Source organism: Neovison vison, chromosome 5 (genome assembly GCF_020171115.1).
Source record: "Neovison vison isolate M4711 chromosome 5, ASM_NN_V1, whole genome shotgun sequence".
NCBI classification, from domain to species: Eukaryota; Metazoa; Chordata; class Mammalia; order Carnivora; family Mustelidae; genus Neogale; species Neogale vison.
Window position 1 is genome coordinate 24,050,489 of NC_058095.1, and position 22,698 is coordinate 24,073,186.

The 22,698-nt window shown below is 39.3% G+C and overlaps 1 protein-coding gene across 1 annotated transcript; it reads right to left on the bottom strand.

Annotated features, from left to right (window-relative positions):
* Nucleotides 1–20,550: 20,550 nt before the first annotated feature.
* LOC122907645 (olfactory receptor 1P1-like) lies at nt 20,551–21,594 on the bottom strand. Its single transcript, XM_044250457.1, has one exon. It carries the CDS (start codon nt 21,592–21,594, stop codon nt 20,551–20,553), a length of 1,044 nt encoding a protein of 347 aa, XP_044106392.1.
* Nucleotides 21,595–22,698: the final 1,104 nt, after the last annotated feature.

The window sequence follows — 22,698 nt, forward strand, 5'->3', positions numbered from 1 at the left end:
AGCAAAGGTGGTCCTCAGGGGGAAATACATAGCCATCCAAGCCTCCCTCAAAAAAATTGAAAAATCCAGAATACACCAGCTGTCTCTATGCCTTAAAGAGCTGGAGAACCAACAACAAATCAAACCAACTCCACACATAAGAAGGGAAATCATCAAAATTAGAGCTGAGATCAATGAGGTAGAAACAGAAATACAGTAGAATGTATCAATGAAACTAGAAGCTGGTTTTTTGAAAGAATGAATAAGATCAATAAACCATTGGCCACACTAATCCAAAAGAAAAGAGAGAAATCCCAAATTCATAAAATTATGAATGAAAAGGGAGAGATCACAACTAACACCAAGGAAGTAGAAACAATCATCAGAAGTTATTATCAACAGTTATATGCCAATAAGCTAAGCAACCTAGATGAAAGGGATGCATTCCTGGAAAACTATAAACTCCCAAAATTGAACCAGGAAGAAACTAACAACCTGAATAGACCGATATCTAGTAACGAGATTGAAGCAGTGATCAAAAACCTCCCAAAAAACAAGAGCCCAGGACCTGACGGACTCCCTGGGGAATTCTACCAAACTTTCAAAGAAGAAATAACACATATTCTCTTGAAGCTGTTTCAAAAAATTGAAGCAGAAGGAAAACTTCCAGACTCTTATTATGAAGCCAGCATTACCCTGATCCCCAAACCAGGCAAAGTCCCCACCAAAAAGGAGAATTTCAGACCAATATCACTGATGAATATGGATGCTAAGATTCTCAACAAGATTCTAGCAAACAGGATCCAACAGCACATTAAAACAATTATCCACCATGACCAGGTGGGATTCATCCCTGGGCTACAAGGATGGTTCAACATTCGCAAATCAATCAATGTGATACAACAAATCAATAAGAGAAGAGAGAAGAACCACATGGTCCTCTCAATTGAAAAAAGCATTTGACAAAATCCAGCATCCGTTCCTGATTAAAATGCTTCAAAGTAGAGGGATAGAGGGAACATTCCTGAACTTCATCAAATCTATCTATGAAAGACCCACAGCCAATATCATCCTCAATGGGAAAAAGCTCACAGCCTTTCTGTTGAGATCAGGAACATGACAAAGATACCCACTCTCACCACTCTTGTTCAGCATAGTATTAGAAGTCCTAGCAATAGCAATCAGACAACAAAGAGAAATAAAAGGTATCCAAATTGGCAATGAAGAAGCCAAACTCTCTCTCTTCACAGATGACATGATTCTTTATATGGAAAACCCAAAAGACTCCACCCCCAAACTACTAGAATTCATACAGCAATTCAGTAACGTGGCAGGATACAAAGTCATGTGCAGAAATCAGTGGATTTCTTATACACTAACAACGATAATACAGAAAGGGAAATTAGAGAATCAATTCCATTTACTATAGCACCAAGAACCATAAGATACCTGGGAATAAACCTAACCAAAGAGGTAAAGGATCTGTACTTGAGGAATTACAGAACACTCATGAACGAAATTGAAGAAGACACAAAAAGATGGAAGACTCTTCCATGCTCTTGGATCGGAAGAATAAACATTGTTAAAATATCTATGCTGCCTAGACCGATCTATACTTTTAATGCCATCCTGATCAAAATTCCACCGGTATTTTCCAAAGAGCTGGAGCAAACAATCCTAAAATTTGTATGGAATCAGAAGAGACCCCGAATTGCTAAGGAAATGTTGAAAAACAAAAATAAAACTGGCGTCATGATGTTACCTGATTTCAAGCTTTACTACAAAGCTGTGATCACCAAGACAGCATGGTACTGGCATAAAAACAGACACATAGACCAGTGGAACAGAGTAGAGAGCCCAGATATGGTCCCTCAACTCTATGGTCAATTAATCTTCGACAAAACAGGAAAAAATATGCAGTGGGAAAAAGTCTCTTCAATAAATGGTGCTGGGAAAAAAGGACAGCTATATGTAGAAGAATGAAACTCGACTATTCTCTTACACTGTACACAAAGATAAACTCAAAATGAATAAAGGACCTCAACGTGAGAGGAATCCATCAGAATCCTACAGAACATAGGCAGTAACCTCTTCAATATCAGCCACAGCAACTTCTTTCAAGATATGTCTCCAAAGGCAAAGGAAACAAAAGTCAAAATGAACTTCTGGGACTTAATCAAGACCAAAAGCTTCTACACAACAAAGGAAACAGTCAACAAAACAAAGAAGTAATCCACGGAATGGGAGAAGATATTTGCAAATGACGGTACAGACAAAAGTTTGATATCCAGGATCTATAAAGAACTTCTCAAACTCAACACACACAAAACAGAGAATCATATCAAAAAATGGGCTGAATATATGAACAGACACTTCTCCAATGAAGACATACAAATGGCTATCAGTTACATGAAAAAATGTTCATCATCATTAGCCCTCAGGGAGATTCAAATTAAAACCACATTGAGATACCACCTTACACCAGTTAGAATGTCCAAAATTAGCAAGGCAGGAAACAACGTGTGTTGGAGAGGATGTAGAGAAAATGGATACACTTTTACACTGTTGGTGGGAATGCAATTTGGTGCAACCACTTTGGAGAACAGTGTGGAGATTCCTCAAGAAATTAAAAATAGAGATTCGCTAAGCCCCTGCAATTGCACTACTGGGTATTTATCCCAAAGACACAGATGTCGTGAAAAGAAGGGCCATCTGTACCCAAATGTTTATAGCAGCAATGGCCACGGTTGCCAAACTGTGGAAAGAACCAAGATGCCCTTCAATGGACGAATGGATAAGGAAGATGTGGTCCATATACACTATGGAGTATTATGCCTCCATCAGAAAGGATGAATACCCAACTTTTGTAGGAACATGGATGGGACTGGAAAAGGTTATGCTGAGTGAAATAAGTCAAGCAGAGAAAGCCAATTATCATATGGTTTCACTTATTTGTGGAGCATAACAAATAACATGGAGGACATGGGGCAATGGAGAGGAGAAGGGAGTTGATGGAAATTGGAAGGGGAGGTGTACCATGAGAGACTATGGAGTCTGAAAAACAACCTGAGGTTTTTGAAGGGGTTGGGGGCTGGGAGGTTGGGGGAGCCAGGTGGTGGGTATTAAGGAGGGCACGGATTTCATGGAGCTCTGGGTGTGGTGCAAAAACAATGAATACTGTTACGCTGAAAAGAAATAAAAAAAAAATCATTCATTCATCTCAAAATCCCCAGGGCCCAGTCCGAGACATGGGGCTAGAGGATGTTACTTGACTTTGCCTATTGGGAGATTACTTGGTTAAGGCTCCATCCAGCAATATTTGTCTCCCTACATGCAACTCAGTTCAGATGTTAATTACTAAGAAACTACTAGGGCCCACAGAAGCTTGTTCCACAAATTTAGGTTTGGAATTTTCTTGAACAGCGTCTGAGAAGGTGTCTCTGAAACCCCTCAGAGTAGCTTGACATTGGGTAAAACGGACATACACTCCTGAAACACGCTTTCTGGTTCCAGGACTTTAAGTCTCCCAAAGCTACACAGAGAAACAAAGTAACCACTGTAACAAATTCTTTGAACACGAATGGACAAATACATCCGCAGCCGATGCCGTACGCTTCCATGAGCACTTAAAGGAAAACATCAAGGCCCTTGCCCTCAGTCGAGCATTCAGGCAATTGCTTTTAATCCACAGATATTTGCTGATACTTAGTAGGCATTTCTCCCCACCCTGGGCACTGAGGCACAGAACTATAGCACACTAGTGGAAGTTAGGTATTCAGTCTCCTGAGACCAGGATATAAACTTGTTCAAAGAGGAAATAACAAGACAACACAGCCTGGATTCTCTTGGAGCCCAGAGACAGGACCCACTCCATGGACACCCCCAGGGGAACGAGGAACCTGCAAGGTTGCATCAGGAGCATCCCTCCAGAATCCTCAGGATTCCATCTGTTTCCTCACTAATGAGACTCCAGGGAATTTCTCCTTCCTCTGGCCTTCAGGTTCTGACTCCAATGCTGAAGTCAGTCATGAGGGAAGGTCTCTGCAACCCAGTGAAGTCCACATAGTAAGTAAAAGTTTGAATTATTTGAATGTCTCTCTGAAAAGCTGGTCCTGGAGACCCTCAGAACAGCAAGTTACTACAACTCTCTGAAGCAAAGAGAGGCACCATCTTTGTTTGCTCTTTCACATCCCAAACAGGGCTCTTCAGAAGGAAACTGAAGAGTGGTGGGGAAGTGTATGGTTGCTGTAGTCTTGATTTTTGTTTCCTTTGAGCCCAGAGTTGAGCAAATTATAGACCCTCAGTTCATAGCCCATTATCACCACTATTCCTTTCCAGGTGTGTCTCTGGATTTATTGACTTTTATAGGCTCCAATCTCCACTCACTCCCTCTTCCCCCACATAGACAACCACTTCAGTATACCCATGTAAACCGGAAGAATACATGTCTTTGCATGTCAGTGTATTTTATATACATAAATAGTATTGTACTATAGATCCCATCATGTCTCTTATTTTTGCACTATTTTTTATGATTCATTTTCCTTGTTCAGCAGACACCAACTCCCTGCTACTCCTACCTCTTTCCAATCCATTTTCTTGTACACCAGAGTAATTTGCTTAAAGCTTAACTTGGCTCCTATCACTTTCTTGCTTAACTCATTTCAAGAACTTCCTATCACAAATAGAAAAAAAATGTGGGGTGCCTGGGTGGCTCAGTTGGTTAAGAGTCTGACTTCTGCTCAGGCCATGATCCCAGAGTCCTGGGATTGAGCCCTACATCGAGCTTTGCATCAAGCCCCACACTGGGCTCCATGTTCAGCAGGGATTCTGCTTGAGACTTTCTTTCCCTCTGCCCTCCCTCCCCCATTCTCTCTCTCTCTGTCTCTCAAATAAATAAAATCTTTAAGAAAAAAGAAAAAAGTAAGTAATATAATATATATTACACACATGTATATATATAGATATAGATATAAAAATATAAGTCCCTACCTAATCTCACTCCTACATATATCTGCAACCCCAACCACTATCATTCTCTTCCTATTGTTCCCAGAACTTCAGCCATGTTGATTTTCTCTCAGTTCTTTGAATTCACAGAGCTATTCCATCTGCCTTTGTTTTCCTTCTGCCTGGACACTCTTCCCTCAACTCTTTGAATGGCGTTCTCTTTCTCAGCCTTTGAGCTTTAGCTGTATAAGTCAAATCAACCATTTTGGAGAGTCTTTAGCAATACATTATTGTTATCTTGGGTCAGGTTCCCTGGAGGCAGAGTGGCTCATGAAAGTGTGAGAGCATTTTATTGAAACCATACCCTCAGAAGAAGATGGAGGTAAGTAGGGACTCAGCATATTAACTTCAACCTGGTCTTGAAAGGAGCTCAAGAACATGAATTGCATCCATCGAATCAATTCTATCCAAAGGTAAGGAGCCAGCTTTGTCTACCAAGTGTTAGCCCTTGGCCACTGGCTGCCCCTCCACTTCCCAGGGCAGTAAAGAGAGAGTGCCTAACTTCTCCAGCTAGAGAAAGAGCATTCATAAGCCATTAGCAGCCAACATTCACATCAGCTGGGGGTAGTAAAGACCTAACCAGTGAAAAGCACCAACAGCATATGCCAGTAAGATTTAAAGTGCACCTGGCCTGCCTTCCAGCAATTCATTCTTATCAGTATATTCTAGAGAACTTTCATTTATGTACCCAAAGAGAAAGTTTATTTCAGCTTTGTTTACAATGGTGAAGAACTAGAAATTACCTAAATGTTCTTCAACAGGAGAATAGACAAATAGTAGCATATACCTATTATAGTGGTAAAAATAATGACGTTGAGTATGCGTATCAACATGGTCAAATCTCAAGAACATAATCTGAGTGAAAAAATTAAGTTTAAGAATACACACTGGATGATACTATTGAAATAAAATTTTGAAATATCAAAAACATGCTAGGGGCACCTGGGTGGCTCAGTGGGTTGGGCTTCTGCCTTGGGCTCAGGTCATGATCCCAGGGTCCTGGGATGTAGCCTCACATCAGGGTCTCTGCTCAGTGGGGAGCCTGCTTCCACCTCTCTCTCTGCCTGCCTCTCTGCCTACTTGTGATCTCTTTCTGTCAAATAAATAAAATCTTAAAAAAAAAAACCATGCTAAATCCTTTTGTGGTTACACAACTTTCAAGTAAAATTATAAAAACATGCATAAGAATGACAAACCCAAAATTAATGATAGTGGTTACCTCTGGGGAAGGAGAAATTGGAATGGAATTAGGAATTCAAGAGTTCTCTCAGCTGTAACTGTAATGTTTTATTTAAATACACACACATAACCAGGTGGTGGGTATTATAGAGGGCACAGCTTGCATGGAGCACTGGGTGTGGTGAAAAAATAATGAATACTGTTTTTCTGAAAATAAATAAATTGGAAAAAAAAGCATAAAAAAATAAATACACACACATATACAAGGATAACATTTTTTAAATTTATTTTTATTTATTTTCAGCATAACGGTATTCATTATTTTTGCTCCACAACCAGTGCTCCATGCAATCCGTGCCCTCTCTAATACCTACCACCTGGTTCCCCCAACCTCCCACCCTCCTGCCACTTCAAACCCCTCAGATTGTTTTTCAGAGCAAGGATAACATTTTAAGATTTAATAAAACTGAGTAGTAGATACAAAATTATTTTTATTCTATGTGCCAGTCCTTATATTTGTAATCACACTTGTAAAAATGACAGAGAACATCTATTCGTGTGGTTCTATGTATAGCTAGAGTGATACTTCTTTTACATAGTAGTGCACTGTAGGTATCGGCCAGGTTTTATTTATCCAGTTGCCCAAGTGATGAAGACTTAACTCCATACTGCTACAAACAACACTGTAATGAATAGCCTTGTGTATGTTTCTCTATAGAACTTAAAATATATTCTCCGAGAAACAAACTGAGGGTTTTGGAGGGGAGTGGTGTGGGGGGTTGGGTGAGCCTGGTGGTGGGTATTATGGAGGACACAAATTGCATGGAGCACTGGGTGTGGTGCATAAACAATGAATCTTGGAACAGTGAAAAAGTAAAATTAAAATTTTTTTAAAAAGATATATTCTCTAGGGGCTGGGTGGCTCGGTCAGTTAAGTGTCTGCCTTTACCTCAGGTCATGATTCCAGGATCCTGGGATCAAGCCCCGGGTCAGACTCCCTACTCAACAGGGAGTCTGCTTCTCCCTCTGGCCCTCCCCCCCTACTCCTACCCTCAAATAAATAAATAAAATTATTAAAAAAAAAGAAAAGACATTCTCTAATATGCCCAGGAATGATATTGCTAGGTAATAGGAGAGATGATCTATCTAAGATCTACACAGATAGATGATAGGTGATAGATGATAGATGGATGTATAGATGAATGGATGGATGGATGGGCAGATGGACAGATGGATATGTGTTATACACATATATGTGTATAAATACAACCAGAGAATCAAGAGAGCAATCTATTGGTACTTAGCAGAATTTTACACATACATATACATATATCTAAATATATAGATATATTTAATTTTAATTTTGCTATATATAGTTTATTTTAATTTTTAAAAAGTGTATTTCTATCCAAATATAAAATATATCTCTATATATTTAATTTTTATTTTTCTATATAGAGTTAATTTTAATATTTATCATGTCCTGATAGACTGTTCTTCTGATTGTCTCTTCAAGTTTATATTCTCATCACAGTACATGATGCTTCTCCCTTTCTCTATTCTCACCAGAACTTGGCATCATCAGGTATAGTTTGGCAATCTGATCGATGTAAAGATCATCTCATCACTTCTCTGATTTACCAGTAAGGTTTAACATTTCTTTGTATCTAGTCAACAATTTGGGCTTCTTATGAAATTTCCATCTCATAGACTTCACCCATCTTTGTTCTAGACTTCCTTTCTACCTTTCTTTGGAAGAAGCTTCTTACTGTCTAGATATTAATCTTTTATTGGTCCTAAAATAATGTTTCTATGAACATTTGTGTCCAGGTTTTTGAGTAAACATAAGTTCTCATCTCTCTAGGATAAATGCCCAGGAGTGCAACTGCTGGGTTGTAGAGTGCTTGTGTGTTTAGTTTTATAAGAAACTGCCAAACTACTTTTCAGACTGACTGTAACATTCTCACCAGCAAAGTATGAGTCATCCAGTTTCTCAACATCCTCACCAGAATTTGGTGTTGTCACTTTATTTTAGCTATTCTGACAAATGTGGTTCAATGGGCCTTTCCCTAATGGTGTCTTGTGTTGAACATCTTTTCAGGTGCTTATTTGCCATCTGTATATCCTCTTCAGTAAAAACCTCTTTATATATTTTGCTCATTTCCTAATTGTAATTTTTTAACTGTTGAGTTTTTGAGGAATCTTTATACATTCTAGATACTAGGCCTTTGTCCTTTTCACCAGTTTGAACAAAGTATAAAAACCTTACTCCCTTCAAGGATCCACTAAATAAAATCTGTAATTGCCTTCTGACATTTTGTGCAGCAAGCCCACAGGGAAAGACGGGTGTCACTTTTCTAACTAGGATGATTGACAAGGATTAGCATGAAGACTTATGCTTGCTATTCCATGTAGGGGCAGAAGATAATATGTCTTAAACCTAGAGTTTCACTTGGGTATTTCTTAGTGCTTCTATGAACAGTAATGAATGCTAATGAGCAATTTCAGTCACCCACCACAAAAAGAGGAGAGTAAGGAAGAGCACAAACCCTTCTGGCATGAAGGCCTTATATATTCCACCAAGCATCAATGCAGGCCTGCCAAACTGGTAGCGAAGGTGAGAGGAATCTAGAAAGAGTATCGGAGAGTAGAGATGACAAACTTTATTTATAACTTTAAGACAATCTACAGTAAGGGGGACTGTATCTTGTTTCACTACTCTTTTGCTTAAAACTTTCCAGCTAATACTGGCCAACACCTTGAAGGATATTGAGTTGTATACCTACCCTACTTGGGAATAAGTGAGGCTCGGTTCATTTTAACAACAACTGGAGCCCCCATATTATTCTTTTTATACAAACTTTCAATTTGCTAAGTTCTATTTGATAATACTTTGCTGAGGATCTCTGCCGCTTTGCAATTCTTTATTTTACTGTTTTCTGCCATTATCTTTCTTCCCTTTCTTTGTTCCTTTAAGATTACTCTTGTTGCTCTGTCTCCCACTTTATTAATTTGAATACTCAGATCCTTTGTTCCAACTGCAGTTCTTTCCTGGTGAGTTTATTTAAAACTAAAGCTATCTTTTTTATTACTGCTTTTGATTTATAGTTTGTTTCTCTTTATTGTTTCTTTATTGTTTTCAATTATTCCATAATTTCTCTCACGATTTTCTTTTGAACCCAAAGTTTATCTATTATACTTCACCTCATATTTAGTAACACCTTCTTAAATTTCTAGATATTTGGTAATTTTAAAGCTTTTGTTTAATTATTAATTTCTAACCTTAGAGCATTATAGTTAGAGAAAATATTTACATGCATCATAGTTCATATGTGGAAAACACACACATATTTCTTTTTTAGAATTTACTGAGAATTGGAGTGCTTGGGGGCTCAGCCAATTAAGCATCTGCTTTCAGCTCAAGTTGTGATCCCAAAGTCCTGGGATCAAGCCCTGCATCAGGCTCCCTACTTGGCAGGAAGCCTGCTTCTCCCTCTCCCACTCCCGCTGCTTGTGTTCCCTTTCTCACTGTGTCTCTCTGTTAAATAAATAAACAAAATCTTAATTTTTTAAAAAAGATTTTGATTATTTATTTGACACAGAGAAAGAGAGATCACAAGTAGGCAGAGAGTCAGGCAGAGAGAGAGGCAGAAGCAGGCTCCCTGCTGAGCAGAGAGCCTGATGTGGGGCTTGATCCCAGGGCCCTGAGATCATGACCTGAGCCGAAGGCAGAGGCTTAACCCACTGAGCCACCCAGGTACCCCAATAAAATCTTAATTTAAAAAAAATGTGCTTTGGTGAGTGCTGTGAAGTGTGTAAACCTGGCGATTCACAGACCTGTACCCCTGGGGATAAAAATATATGTTTATAAATAATAAAAAAATTAAAAAAAGAAAATTAAAAAAAACTTTCAAGGAAAATAAAAAAGAACTTACTGAGACTTTCTTCATAGCATCATACATACTAATACTTTATTTTTTATTAAAAGGATAGGAATTCCTGTTAGGTGCTGATATAATATGAATAAGAAACTCATTTCCATTTGCTGTATTTTCTTCTGATTTTTTCTTTCCCACTGTTTCCCATTTAAGAGGAATTTTTTTCCCCTGAGATTGATTTGAAAGTTACACATCAAATAATGAATACTGTTTTTCTGAAAATAAATAAATTGAAAAAAAAAAGAAAGTTACACATCTATTTTGAAAGCTAAGATGCTTTCCCTTAACTTAAAACACATGATCTTAATTCATATCCATGGTTCTCTTAAATACTTCTTTATTTTTCCCAAGAGAGACAAGTTATTTTTTTCCTACTTTGTGGCCTTTTACTTAAAAAATAATTACATATTTTTCTTAATTAGTTAAATACATTTTTTGCCATAAAAGTATTTACTAAATAAATAATAATGTTTTCAATAACAAACCTATTTCAGAAATTGAGGCAAATTTGTATAATACATCTGATTATCTATATGTTAAGATGTCAATATGGGTCATATTTTTTTAATGTATTTTTTATTTTCAGCATAACAGTATTTATTATTTTTGCACCATACCCAGTGCTCCATGCAATCCATGCCCTCTATAATACCCACCACCTGGTACCCCGACCTCCCACCCCCTGCCCCTTCAAAACCCTCAGATTGTTTTTCAGAGTCCATAGTCTCTCATGGTTCACCTCCCTTTCCAATTTATCCCAACTCCCTTCTCCTCTCTATCTCCCCATGTCCTCCATGCTTTTTGTTATGCTCCACAAATAAGTGAAACCATATGATAATTGACTCTCTCTGCTTGACTTATTTCACTCAGCATAATCTCTTTCAGTCCCATCCATATTGCTACAAAAGTTGGGTATTCATCCTTTCTGATGGAGGCATAATACTCCATAGTGTATATGGACCACATCTTCCTCAGCCACATGAAAAAATGTTCATCATCACTAGCCATCAAGGAGATTCAAATTAAAACTACATTGAGATATCACCATACACCAGTTAGAATGGCCAAAATTAGCAAGACAGGAAACAACATGTGTTGGAGGGGATGTGGAGAAAGGAGAACCCTCTTCCACTGTTGGTGGGAATGCAAGTTGGTGCAGCCTCTTTGGAGAACAGTGTGGAGATTCCTCAAGAAATTAAAAATAGAACTTCCCTATGACCCTGCAATTGCACTCCTAGGTATTTACCCCAAGATACAGATGTCGTGAAAAGAAGGGCCATCTCTACCCCAATGTTTATAGCAGCAATGTCCAAGGTCGCCAAACTGTGGAAAAAAACAAGATGCCCTTCAATGGATGAATGGAGAGACAAGTTATTTATCATGCTCTCCTGTCCTTATATTCCCCCACTAACATCTACTACAGAGAGTTGACACTGTTTAGCATTTTAGAATTTTATTTCAGTGTTTTTTTAAACATGTAAGCAAATATTTGGATGGATATTAATTTTTATATTTAAAGTTATTTTCTTTAATACTTTTCAAATTTTATTCATCTTCCTATAGCCACTATGTGATTAACACACCTGAATTTAATCTTATTGTTTCTTTATATCCTCTCTCTCTCTTTAGAAACTTAAGATGTTCTCCTTGGAGGTGCCTGGATGACTCTAGGTTAAGCATCTGCCTTAGGCACAGGCCATGATCTCAGGGTCCTGGGATTGAGCCCTGCATTGGGCTCTCTGCTCAGCAGGGAACCTGCTTCCCTCTCTCTCTGCCTGCCTCTGCCTACTTGAGATCTCTCTCTGTGTCAAATAAATAAACAAAATCTTAAAAAAAAAGATGTTCTCTTTGTTGTGTTCTTTAATTCCACTATGACGAATTTAGAGATACTTTTAATTACCTTTGCTTGGAACTTCATAGGCTCTTTCATTAGAAGAATGAAATTAAGTCCTTGAATATTTCCTTCCATCCACTTTTGCTTTTTTTTTTTAATAGGACTCCTATTTTCTAGATGTTGGCACTTTTATTTATATTCTCTATCTCTAACTCCCCACCCCCCCTTATTCTTCCATATTTCTATTCTTCACTGCTTTCTGCCTTTAAGAGAGTTACACACTGGAGGAGGAGTCAAGATGGCGGAGAAGTAGCAGGCTGAGACTACCTCAGCTAGCAGGAGATCAGCTAGAGAGCTTATCTAAAGATTGCAAATACCTGAAAATCCATCGGCAGATCGAGAAAAGAAGAACAGCAATTCTAGAAACAGAAAAACAACCACTTTCTGAAAGGTAGGACTGGCGGAGAAGTGAATCCAAAGCGACGGGAAAATAGACCCCGGGGAGAGGGGCCGGCTCCCTGCAAGCGGCGGAGCAACGGAGCACAAAATCAGGACTTTTAAAAGTCTGTTCCGCTGAGGGACATCGCTCTGGAGGCTAAACCGGGGCGAAGCCCACGCGCGGTAGGCGTGACCTCAGGTCCCGCGGGGTCACAGAAGGATCGGGGGTGTCTGAGTGTCGCAGAGCTTGCGGATATTGGAACGGGAAAGCCAGCTGCAGAGAAAGAGCCGACAGTAAGCTCGCAGCTCGGAGTTGCCTTGAACCGGTCACAAGCTCGGTGAGCTCGGAGCGCGGCCGGAGATTAGGCAGACGCGAGTTACTAGGAGCTGTTCGCTGAGGGCGCACTGGGGAGCGGGGCCCTGGGCTCTCGGCTCCTCCAGGCCGGAGACCAGGAGGACGCCATTTGTATTCCCGTCCTCCGGAACTCTATGGAAAGCGCTCAGGGAACAAAAGCTCCTGAAAGCAAAGCCGAGCAGATCACTCAGCCCGGCCCCTGGTAAGGGCGGTGTAATTCCGCCTGGAGCAAAGACACTTGAGAATCACTACACCGGGCCCCTCCCCCAGAAGATCAACAAGAAATCCAGGCAAGACCAAGTTCACCTACCAAGGAGTGCAGTTTCAATACCAAGGAGAGAGCAGCAGAATTCCAGAGGAGGAGAAAACAAACCACGGAACTCATGGCTTTCTCCCTGTGATTTTTTAGTCTTGCAGTTAATTTAATTTTTTTCTTTTTCATTTTTTTTCTCTTCTTCTGCTAAAATTTTTTATAACTTTTACCCTTTTCTTTTTTAACGTTTTTTAACTAGATTATCTAATATATATATTTTTCTTTTTTATCCTTTTCTTTATTCATTATCTTTTTTTTAATTCTTTTTTTTTCTTTCTTTATTTTTGAACCGCTTTTTATCCCCAAATCAGAAGAGATCCTAATCTCTTCAATCTTTTTTTTTCTTAATTCTTTTTTAAATTCTTGATTGAATTTTTAATTCAAACTCTTTTTTTAATTCTTTTTTCCTTTTTCTTCTTTCTTTCTTTTTGAACCTCTTTTTATCCCCAAATCAGAAGAGATCCCAATCAGAAGAGATTGGGAGATCCCAATCAAAGGAGATCCCAATCAGAGGAGATTCCTCACCCAATCGTGAGGGGGGAGAAATCCCCCTCACGATTTGGGATATCTTCTGATTTGGTTAAAGCATATTTTCCTGGGATTGTTGCCACCCTTTTAGTATTTTACTTGCTCCTTCATATAATCTTAGCTGGACAAAATGACAAGGCGGAAAAATTCACAACAAAAAAAAGAACAAGAGGCAGTACCGACAGCTAGGGACCTAATCAATACAGACATTGGTAATATGTCAGATCTAGAGTTCAAAATGACAATTCTCAAGGCTATAGCCGGGCTTGAAAAAGGCATGGAAGATATTAGAGAAACCCTCTCCAGAGATATAAAAGCCCTTTCTGGAGAAATAAAAGAACTAAAATCTAACCAAGTTGAAATCAAAAAAGCTATTAATGAAGTTCAATCAAAAATGGAGGCTCTCACTGCTAGGGTAAATGAGGCAGAAGAAAGAATTAGCGATCTAGAAGACCAAATGACAGAGAATAGAGAAGCTGAGCAATGGAGGGACAAACAGCTACTGGACCATGAGGGGAGAATTCGAGAGATAAGTGACACCATAAGACGAAACAATATTAGAATAATTGGGATTCCAGAAGAAGAAGAAAGAGAGAAGGGAGCAGAAGGTATAGTGGAGAGAATTATTGGGGAGAATTTCCCGAATATGGCAAAGGGAACGAGCATCAAAATTCAGGAGGTTCAGAGAACACCCCTCAAAATCAATAAGAATAGGCCCACACCCCGTCACCTAATAGTAAAATATACAAGCCTTAGTGACAAAAGGGAAAATCCTGAAAGCAGCCCGGGAAAAGAAGTCTGTAACATACAATGGTAAAAGTATTATATTGGCAGCTGACTTATCCACAGAGACCTGGCAGGCCAGAAAGAGCTGGCATGATATTTTCAGAGCACTAAACGAGAATAACATGCAGCCAAGAATACTATATCCAGCGAGGCTATCATTGAAAATAGAAGGAGAGATTAAAAGCTTCCAGGACAAACAAAAACTGAAAGAATTTGCAAACACCAAACCAGCTCTACAGGAAATACTGAAAGGGGTCCTCTAAGCAAAGAGAGAGCCTACAAGTGGTAGATCAGAAAGGAACAGAGACAATATACAGTAACAGTCACCTTACAGGCAATACAATGGCACTAAAATCATATCTCTCAATAGTTACCCTGAACGTTAATGGGCTAAATGCCCCAATCAAAAGACACAGGGTATCAGAATGGATAAAAAAACAAAACCCATCTATATGTTGCCTCCAAGAAACTCATTTTAAACCCGAAGACACCTCCAGACTTAAAGTGAGGGGGTGGAAAAGAATTTACCATGCTAATGGACATCAGAAAAAAGCAGGAGTGGCAATCCTTATATCAGATCAATTAGATTTTAAGCCAAAGACTATAATAAGAGATGAGGAAGGACACTATATCATACTCAAAGGGTCTGTCCAACAAGAAGATCTAACAATTTTAAATATCTATGCCCCCAAGGTGGGAGCAGCCAACTATATAAACCAATTAATAACAAATCAAAGAAACACATCAACAATAATACAATAATAGTAGGGGACTTTAACACTCCCCTCACTGAAATGGACAGATCATCCAAGCAAAAGATCAACAGGGAAATAAAGGTACACTGGATGAGATGGACATCACAGATATATTCAGAACATTTCATCCCAAAGCAACAGAATATACATTCTTCTCTAGTGCACATGGAACATTCTCCAGAATAGATCACATCCTCGGTCCTAAATCAGGACTCAACCGGTATCAAAAGATTGGGATCATTCCCTGCATATTCTCAGACCACAATGCTCTGAAGCTAGAACTCAACCACAAGAGGAAGTCTGGAAAGAACACAAATACATGGAGACTAAACAGCATCCTTCTAAAGAATGAATGGGTCAACCGGGAAATTAAAGAAGAATTGAAAAAAATCATGGAAACAAATGATAATGAAAATACAACGGTTCAAAATCTGTGTGACACAACAAAGGCAGTCCTGAGAGGAAAATATATAGCGGTACAAGCTTTTCTCAAGAAACAAGAAAGGTCTCAGGTACACAACCTAACCCTACACCTAAAGGAGCTGGAGAAAGAACAAGAAAGAAACCCTAAGCCCAGCAGGAGAAGAGAAATCATAAAGATCAGAGCAGAAATCAATGAAATAGAAACAAAAAAACCAATAGAACAAATCAACCAAACAGGGGCTGGTTCTTTGAAAGAATTAATAAAATTGATAAACCCTTGGCCAGACTTATCCAAAAGAAAAGAGAAAGGACCCAAATAAATAAAATCATGAATGAAAGAGGAGAGATCACAACTAACACCAAAGAAATACAAACTATTATAAGAACATACTATGAGCAACTCTACGCCAACAAATTTGACAATCTGGAAGAAATGGATGCATTCCTAGAAACATATAAACTACCAAAATTGAACCAGGAAGAAATAGAAAGCCTGAACAGACCCATAACCAGTAAGGAGATTGAAACAGTCATTAAAAATCTCCAAACAAACAAAAGCCCAGGGCCAGATGGCTTCCCGGGGGAATTCTACCAAACATTTAAAGAAGAACTAATTCCTATTCTCCTGAAACTGTTCCAAAAAATAGAAATGGAAGGAAAACTCCCAAACTCATTTTATGAGGCCAGCATCACCTTGATCCCAAAACCAGACAAGGATCCCATCAAAAAAGAGAGCTATAGACCAATATCCTTGATGAACACAGAGGCGAAAATTCTCACCAAAATACTAGCCAATAGGATTCAACAGTACATTAAAAGGATTATTCACCACGACCAAGTGGGATTTACTCCAGGGCTGCAAGGTTGGTTCAACATCCGCAAATCAGTCAATGTGATACAACACATCAATAAAAGAAAGAACAAGAACCATATGATACTCTCAATAGATGCTGAAAAAGCATTTGACAAAGTACAGCATCCCTTCCTGATCAAAACCCTTCAAAGTGTAGGGATAGAGGGCACATACCTCAATATCATCAAAGCCATCTATGAAAAACCCACTGCAAATATCATTCTCAATGGAGAAAAACTGAAAGCTTTTCCACTAAGGTCAGGAACACGGCAGGGATGTCCATTATCACCACTGCTATTCAACATAGTACTGGAAGTCCTAGCCTCAGCAATCAGACAACAAAAGGAAATTAAAGGCATCCCAATCGGCAAAGAAGAAGTCAAATTATCACTCTTCGCAGATGATATGATACTCTATGTGGAAAACCCAAAAGACTTCACTCCAAAACTGCTAGAACTTATACAGGAATTCAGTAAAGTGTCAGGATATAAGATCAATGCACAGAAATCAGTTGCATTTCTCTACACCAACAACAAGACAGAAGAAAGAGAAATTAAGGAGTCAATCCCATTTACAATTGCACCCCAAACCATAAGATACCTAGGAATAAACCTAACCAAAGAGGCTAAGAATCTATACTCAGAAAACTATAAAGTACTCATGAAAGAAATTGAGGAAGACACAAAGAAATGGAAAAATGTTCCGTGCTCCTGGATTGGAAGAATAAATATTGTGTAAATGTCTATGCTACCTAAAGCAATCTACACATTTAATGCAATTCCTATCAAAGTACCATCCATCTTTTTCAAAGAAATGGAACAAATAATTTTAAAATTTATATGGAACCAGAAAAGACCTCGAATAGCCAAAGGGATATTGAAAAAGAAAGCCAAAGTTGGTGGCATCACAAATCCGGATTTCAAGCTTTATTACAAAGCTGTCATCATCAAGACAGCATGGTACTGGCACAAAAACAGACACTTAGACGAATGGAACAGAATAGAGAGCCCAGAAATAGACCCTCAACTCTATGGTCAAGAAATGGGCAGAGGACATGAACAGACGTTTCTGCCAAGAAGACATCCAGATGGCCAACAGGCACATGAAAAAGTGCTCCATATCACTCGGCATCAGGGAAATACAAATCAAAACCACAATGAGATATCACCTCACACCAGTCAGAATGGCTAAAATCAACAAGTCAGGAAATGACAGATGCTGACGAGGATGCGGAGAAAGGGGAACCCTCCTACACTGTTGGTGGGAATGCAAGCTGGTGCAACCACTCTGGAAAACAGCATGGAGGTTCCTCAAAATGTTGAAAATAGAACTGCCCTATGACCCAGCAATTTCACTACTGGGTATTTACCCTAAAGATACAAACGTAGTGATCCAAAGGGGCACGTGCACCCGAATGTTTATAGCAGCAATGTCCACAATAGCCAAACTATGGAAAGAACCTAGCTGTCCATCAACAGATGAATGGACCAAGAAGATGTGGTATATATACACAATGGAATACTATGCAGCCATCAAAAGAAATGAAATCTTGCCATTTGCGACAACATGGATGGAACTAGAGCGTATCATGCTTAGCGAAATAAGTCAAGCGGAGAAAGACAACTATCATATGATCTCCCTGATATGAGGGAGTGGTGATGCAACATGGGGGCTTAAGTGGGTAGGAGAAGAATCCATGAAACAAGATGGGATAGGGAGGGAGACAAACCATAAGTGACTCTTAATCTCACGAAACAAACTGTGGGTTGCTGGGGGGAGGGGGGTTGGGAGAAGGGGGGTAGGGTTATGGACATTGGGGAGGGTATGTGCTTTTGGGTAATTTGGAAGGGGAGATGAACCATGAGAGACTATAGACTCTGAAAAACAATCTGAGGGGTTTGAAGTGGCGGGGGGGTGGGAGGTTGGGGTACCAGGTGGTGGGTATTATTGAGGGCACAGCTTGCATGGAGCACTGGGTGTGTTGAAAAAATAATGAATACTGTTTTTCTGAAAATAAATAAATTGAAAAAAAAAAAGAGATAGTTACACAACCTGATATTTTGATTCTGATTCACTAATCCATTCTTTATGTGTATCTATTCTGCTATTTATCTCATCTATTGGATTATTAACTTCAGCTCTTATGTTTCTTAACTCACACTTCCAATTTGTTCTTTTTATGTTTCATATTCTTAATATCCTCCCTAATAGCCTTGAGTATATTCATCAGGTTTTTTCCAATAATTTAGATTCATGTGGTATGTTTTGTTCATTTATATTTATTCTATTTGTACTTGCAGATGTCAGGTTAGTTTCACATGTGAACTTATGTTCACCAGGATAATCATTCCCCTGTTTGGTAATAGGTTTTCAGAAGATCCAGAGGTCAGGCCCTAGCTTGTCCCTCTAGGGTCTCACCTAGAGGAGGAGAAGGGGACAGGGTGATCCTAAAGAAGAATGTCTCAGATTCCACATAATTATTATTAGCCACTCCTGCTGTTGCCACTTAACTGACAATATCTGTGGTCACTAGGAAGAAGATATCTCCTTAGCTTGTATTCCAATAGCCTCGAAGATTTAGAGAGTGACTGAGTGCCCACACACTCTCCTGTTTTCATGAGCTCTTCATGCTTGTAGGGCTTTTAATTGCCATGATGGCATCTGACTATAGCAGAGATGGCTGGTTTTCCCCTAATATAAGGTTTGTACTTTGTCCATGCTAATATAATATTAGATTATGGCCACCAAGTATAAAGAAAACATTTCCCAGGCCCAGTTGTAGCTGGGTGAGGCCAAGAAACCAAGCTCTGGCCAATAGGATATAAATGGAAGAGGTGAGTGCCACTTCTCCAGGTTTTTTCCTTAGTGGGAATCACTGGATCCTCCAGTTGACCCTTTCTCCCTTCCTATTGGTTGAAATGAAGACCAAGGCAGAAGTTTAATGGCTATGGAATCATTCTTGGAGGGTCACAGAAAACCAAGAGAGAATTAGCCTGAATCCTTGATGATTTTGTAGCCAAGATCTTACATGTATATAAGAAAAAAATAAATGTCCAGCTTTTAAAATCTATAATCATTTGGAGTTAATATATTATAATAGCCAAACTATAGGCATTTTCCCCACAAAGTTCCAGTTAGGTAGGCAGGAAAAATATCAGTAATTTTATCTCACAAAAGAGAAGACTAGACTCAGACAAAGCACTGAGTTTAAGATCTGGGACTCCTGGGCACCAATCTAGAGCCCTTTCCTCACAAATCTCTGCAGTGAATTTGTTCCATAGCTTCAACTTTAGGCAATGATTTTGTATTCACTCTGTCTTGGTATGGAATTATGACTTTTTCATAGCAAAAATAAAAATCATAAGCTTTGGTTATCTTTGATTTGTTCTTCATTGAGTCTAAAGGCCACAAGTTTCTACATAAAGAACCTTGAGAATGCACAAGATTCCTTTACTGCCGATGTGAAAAACAGCATTCACAATCAGCCAAAGCTTAAGCAGATAAGAAAGAATTTCAGAAAACAGCTACATAAGAGTTGCCATAATATTTAATTTAAATTTACTTATTTTGTCTTCTCATTATAAACTTCAAAATTCTGCTCACTGACAATGTTGAGAGATTTAACAGTTACAAAGATTTTTGACTCACAACCTTGAAGTAATAAGTGTTTATATATATAAACATATATATACACACATACATGTATATATAATTTCTTATTTTGTAAGAAAAATAAAGTGCATATAATATATACCCATATATACTCAAAGTTGTAAGCTCTTTGCTATCCAATATTGACTTTACTTGCTAATATTTTAATCATTAATGTACTTTCCATGACCTCACTAATTGAATTTTGGTGAACTAGCATAAAAGCCTACACAGACTTCTAGAATTAAAAACATTGCAAAAGGCACTTTTACTTGTGGGAAGTCATAGGTAAAATAAATAAGTAAATAAGCAACTCTTAACATATTAACCTTGAAACATGATGTAAAATCTTGATGTTCCTCAACAATTTCAAAGTCATGAGGAGATTCAGGGAAGGAAGTGGTGATAAAGCATATGTGGGAGTCAGAAGTAAAAAACCTGAGGTAGAAATTTCTGTGAAGCTCTTCCATAGAGGGGATGGAGGACACCTGCAGTATCACTACAGAAGTCACTGACCCCATGAAAAGAAGACTTTACCCCTGAGAAATCTCACCAGGGCACACTTCATGTCCTTGTTCCGCAGGCTGTAAATGAAGGGGTTCAGCAGGGGGGTTACCACTGTGTACATGACAGCAGCTGCTGTGTCCTCTTCTATGGAGTTGGAGGAGGATGATGAGGGGCACAGATAAGCCCTGATCACTGTCCCAAAGAACAGAGCAACAACCGCAAGGTGTGACCCACAGGTAGAGAAGGCCTTGCGCCTTCCCTGGGCAGAGGGGACTCTGAGGATGGCTGAAACAATGTAGATATAAGAAACCAGGATGAGCACAAAGGGGATTAAAATGACTGCTCCTCCCAAGAAGAGGAGTACAAGCTCATTGACCTGAGTGTCAGAGCAAGACACCTTCATCAGGGGTCCCAGATCACAGAAGAAATCAGGAATGATCTTCTTAGAGCAAAAAGAAAGTCGGAAGATGAGGAAAGTGTGGGTCATGGCAACAAGACTTGTCAGGATCCAGCAGGCAGTAACCAAGAAGGTGCAACGCCGGCAGCTCATGACCATCTTGTAGTGGAGAGGGTGGCAGATGGCCACATAGCGGTCATAGGCCATTGTGGCCAGGAGAAAGATGTCCATGTCCCCAAAAGTCAAAAAGAAGTAGAGCTGAACCAGGCATCCTGTGTAGGAGATGGACCTACTCTGAGTCTGGATGTTCACCAAGGCCTTGGGCACAGTGGTGGAAGTGAAGAGGATGTCTGCACAGGACAGGCTGGCAAGGAAGAAGTACATAGGTGTGTGGAGACGTGCATCAGTACCAATGGCCAGAACAATGAGCAGGTTCCCAACCACAGTGACCACATACATCCACAGGAACAGCAGGAAGAGGAAACGCTGCTGCTCTGGCCGCTCTGAGAGTCCCCAGAGGAGGAACTCAAAGATGCTGGTCTGGTTGCCTCCTGCCATGATCCCGGAAGTCTGAGAAAGACACCACCAGTGAGACCCATTAAAACTCTCCAAACATACTTTACTCTGGATGGTTGATGAATGTACCATTCTCTGAACTCTAGAGAAAAAAGAATAACCTTAATGTATTTGTACTGATCACATACTATGTGCACTGTATATTTTTATTAAAACTTACTAATGGGCTAGGAAGTGTGAGAGATACAATTTAAGAGAATTAAATATTTCTTTCTTGGTTTATTTCTCTACACTCTTTTCCATCCCAGATTTCTTCAGTTGTAATTGCTATTTCTTCAGCTGTATTCTCAGGGGTGTCAAGAAGTTTTCATTCATTCATTCACTCCTTCATTTATTCACTCATTCAACAGAGATTAAGCATGAGCTCTGGACCTGGTAGAGTACCACATAGATAGGACACTGATAATCCTCACCTCCTGAGAGTTTTCAATCTAATGGGACAGACACACCTACCTATGTTAAAATCCCATAGTATTTTGATTCAGGGTTCTCTACCCATTCTACTGACAACAAAACTCTCTCAGACCCCAGACTACCTGTTCCACCCCATCATGCCCAAAAGTCAGTATTTCAAAGATCATTTCATATTATCCATTCCTCAAGAAGTAAATTGAACAATCAGTTATTGAATAAAGATATGTTCAGATAACTCTTCTTCAGTTATCTGTAACAACAAGGAAGGAATCATCATCTCTAATCTCCAAAATCTCCAAAATTGTTGGATGTACACACACGCACACACACACACACACACACACACATTTCTGAGACAAAGTAGACTGTGGCAGCAAAGGAATATAGTTCAGGATCTTGCCAGATGGTTGTGTGCAGCATATGGAGGCAAACTTTTGAATAAAAGCTAGGCAGTAGGAAGCCCTAGACAAGCTCAGAGATGGAGAACAGGGGTTTTGAGAGTGAGATGGAGGAGGGATTGTAGGCTGAGTTAATGCCAGAAAGAGAACTAAAATTTAACTTTGGGAGTGTTTGGCATGGAAAGTAAAGAAACTGAAACTTTACTCTGTATGTTATAAGGACCACAAAAGCTATTTGAGCCGGAAGAAGTGTCAGAGCTTGAGTAGGCTCAATAGTACAAGAAAATTCTGCTCCTTTCCCATGTGTGCAGCCAACTGAGGGTTAGTCACAGAGTCAGTCAGTCAGATGGAGGAAAAAGAATCA

Coding starts and splice junctions, on each gene's coding strand:
- LOC122907645 (XM_044250457.1), bottom strand. CDS start 21,594: ATGGTACATTCATCAACCATCCAGAGTAAAGTATGTTTGGAGAGTTTT.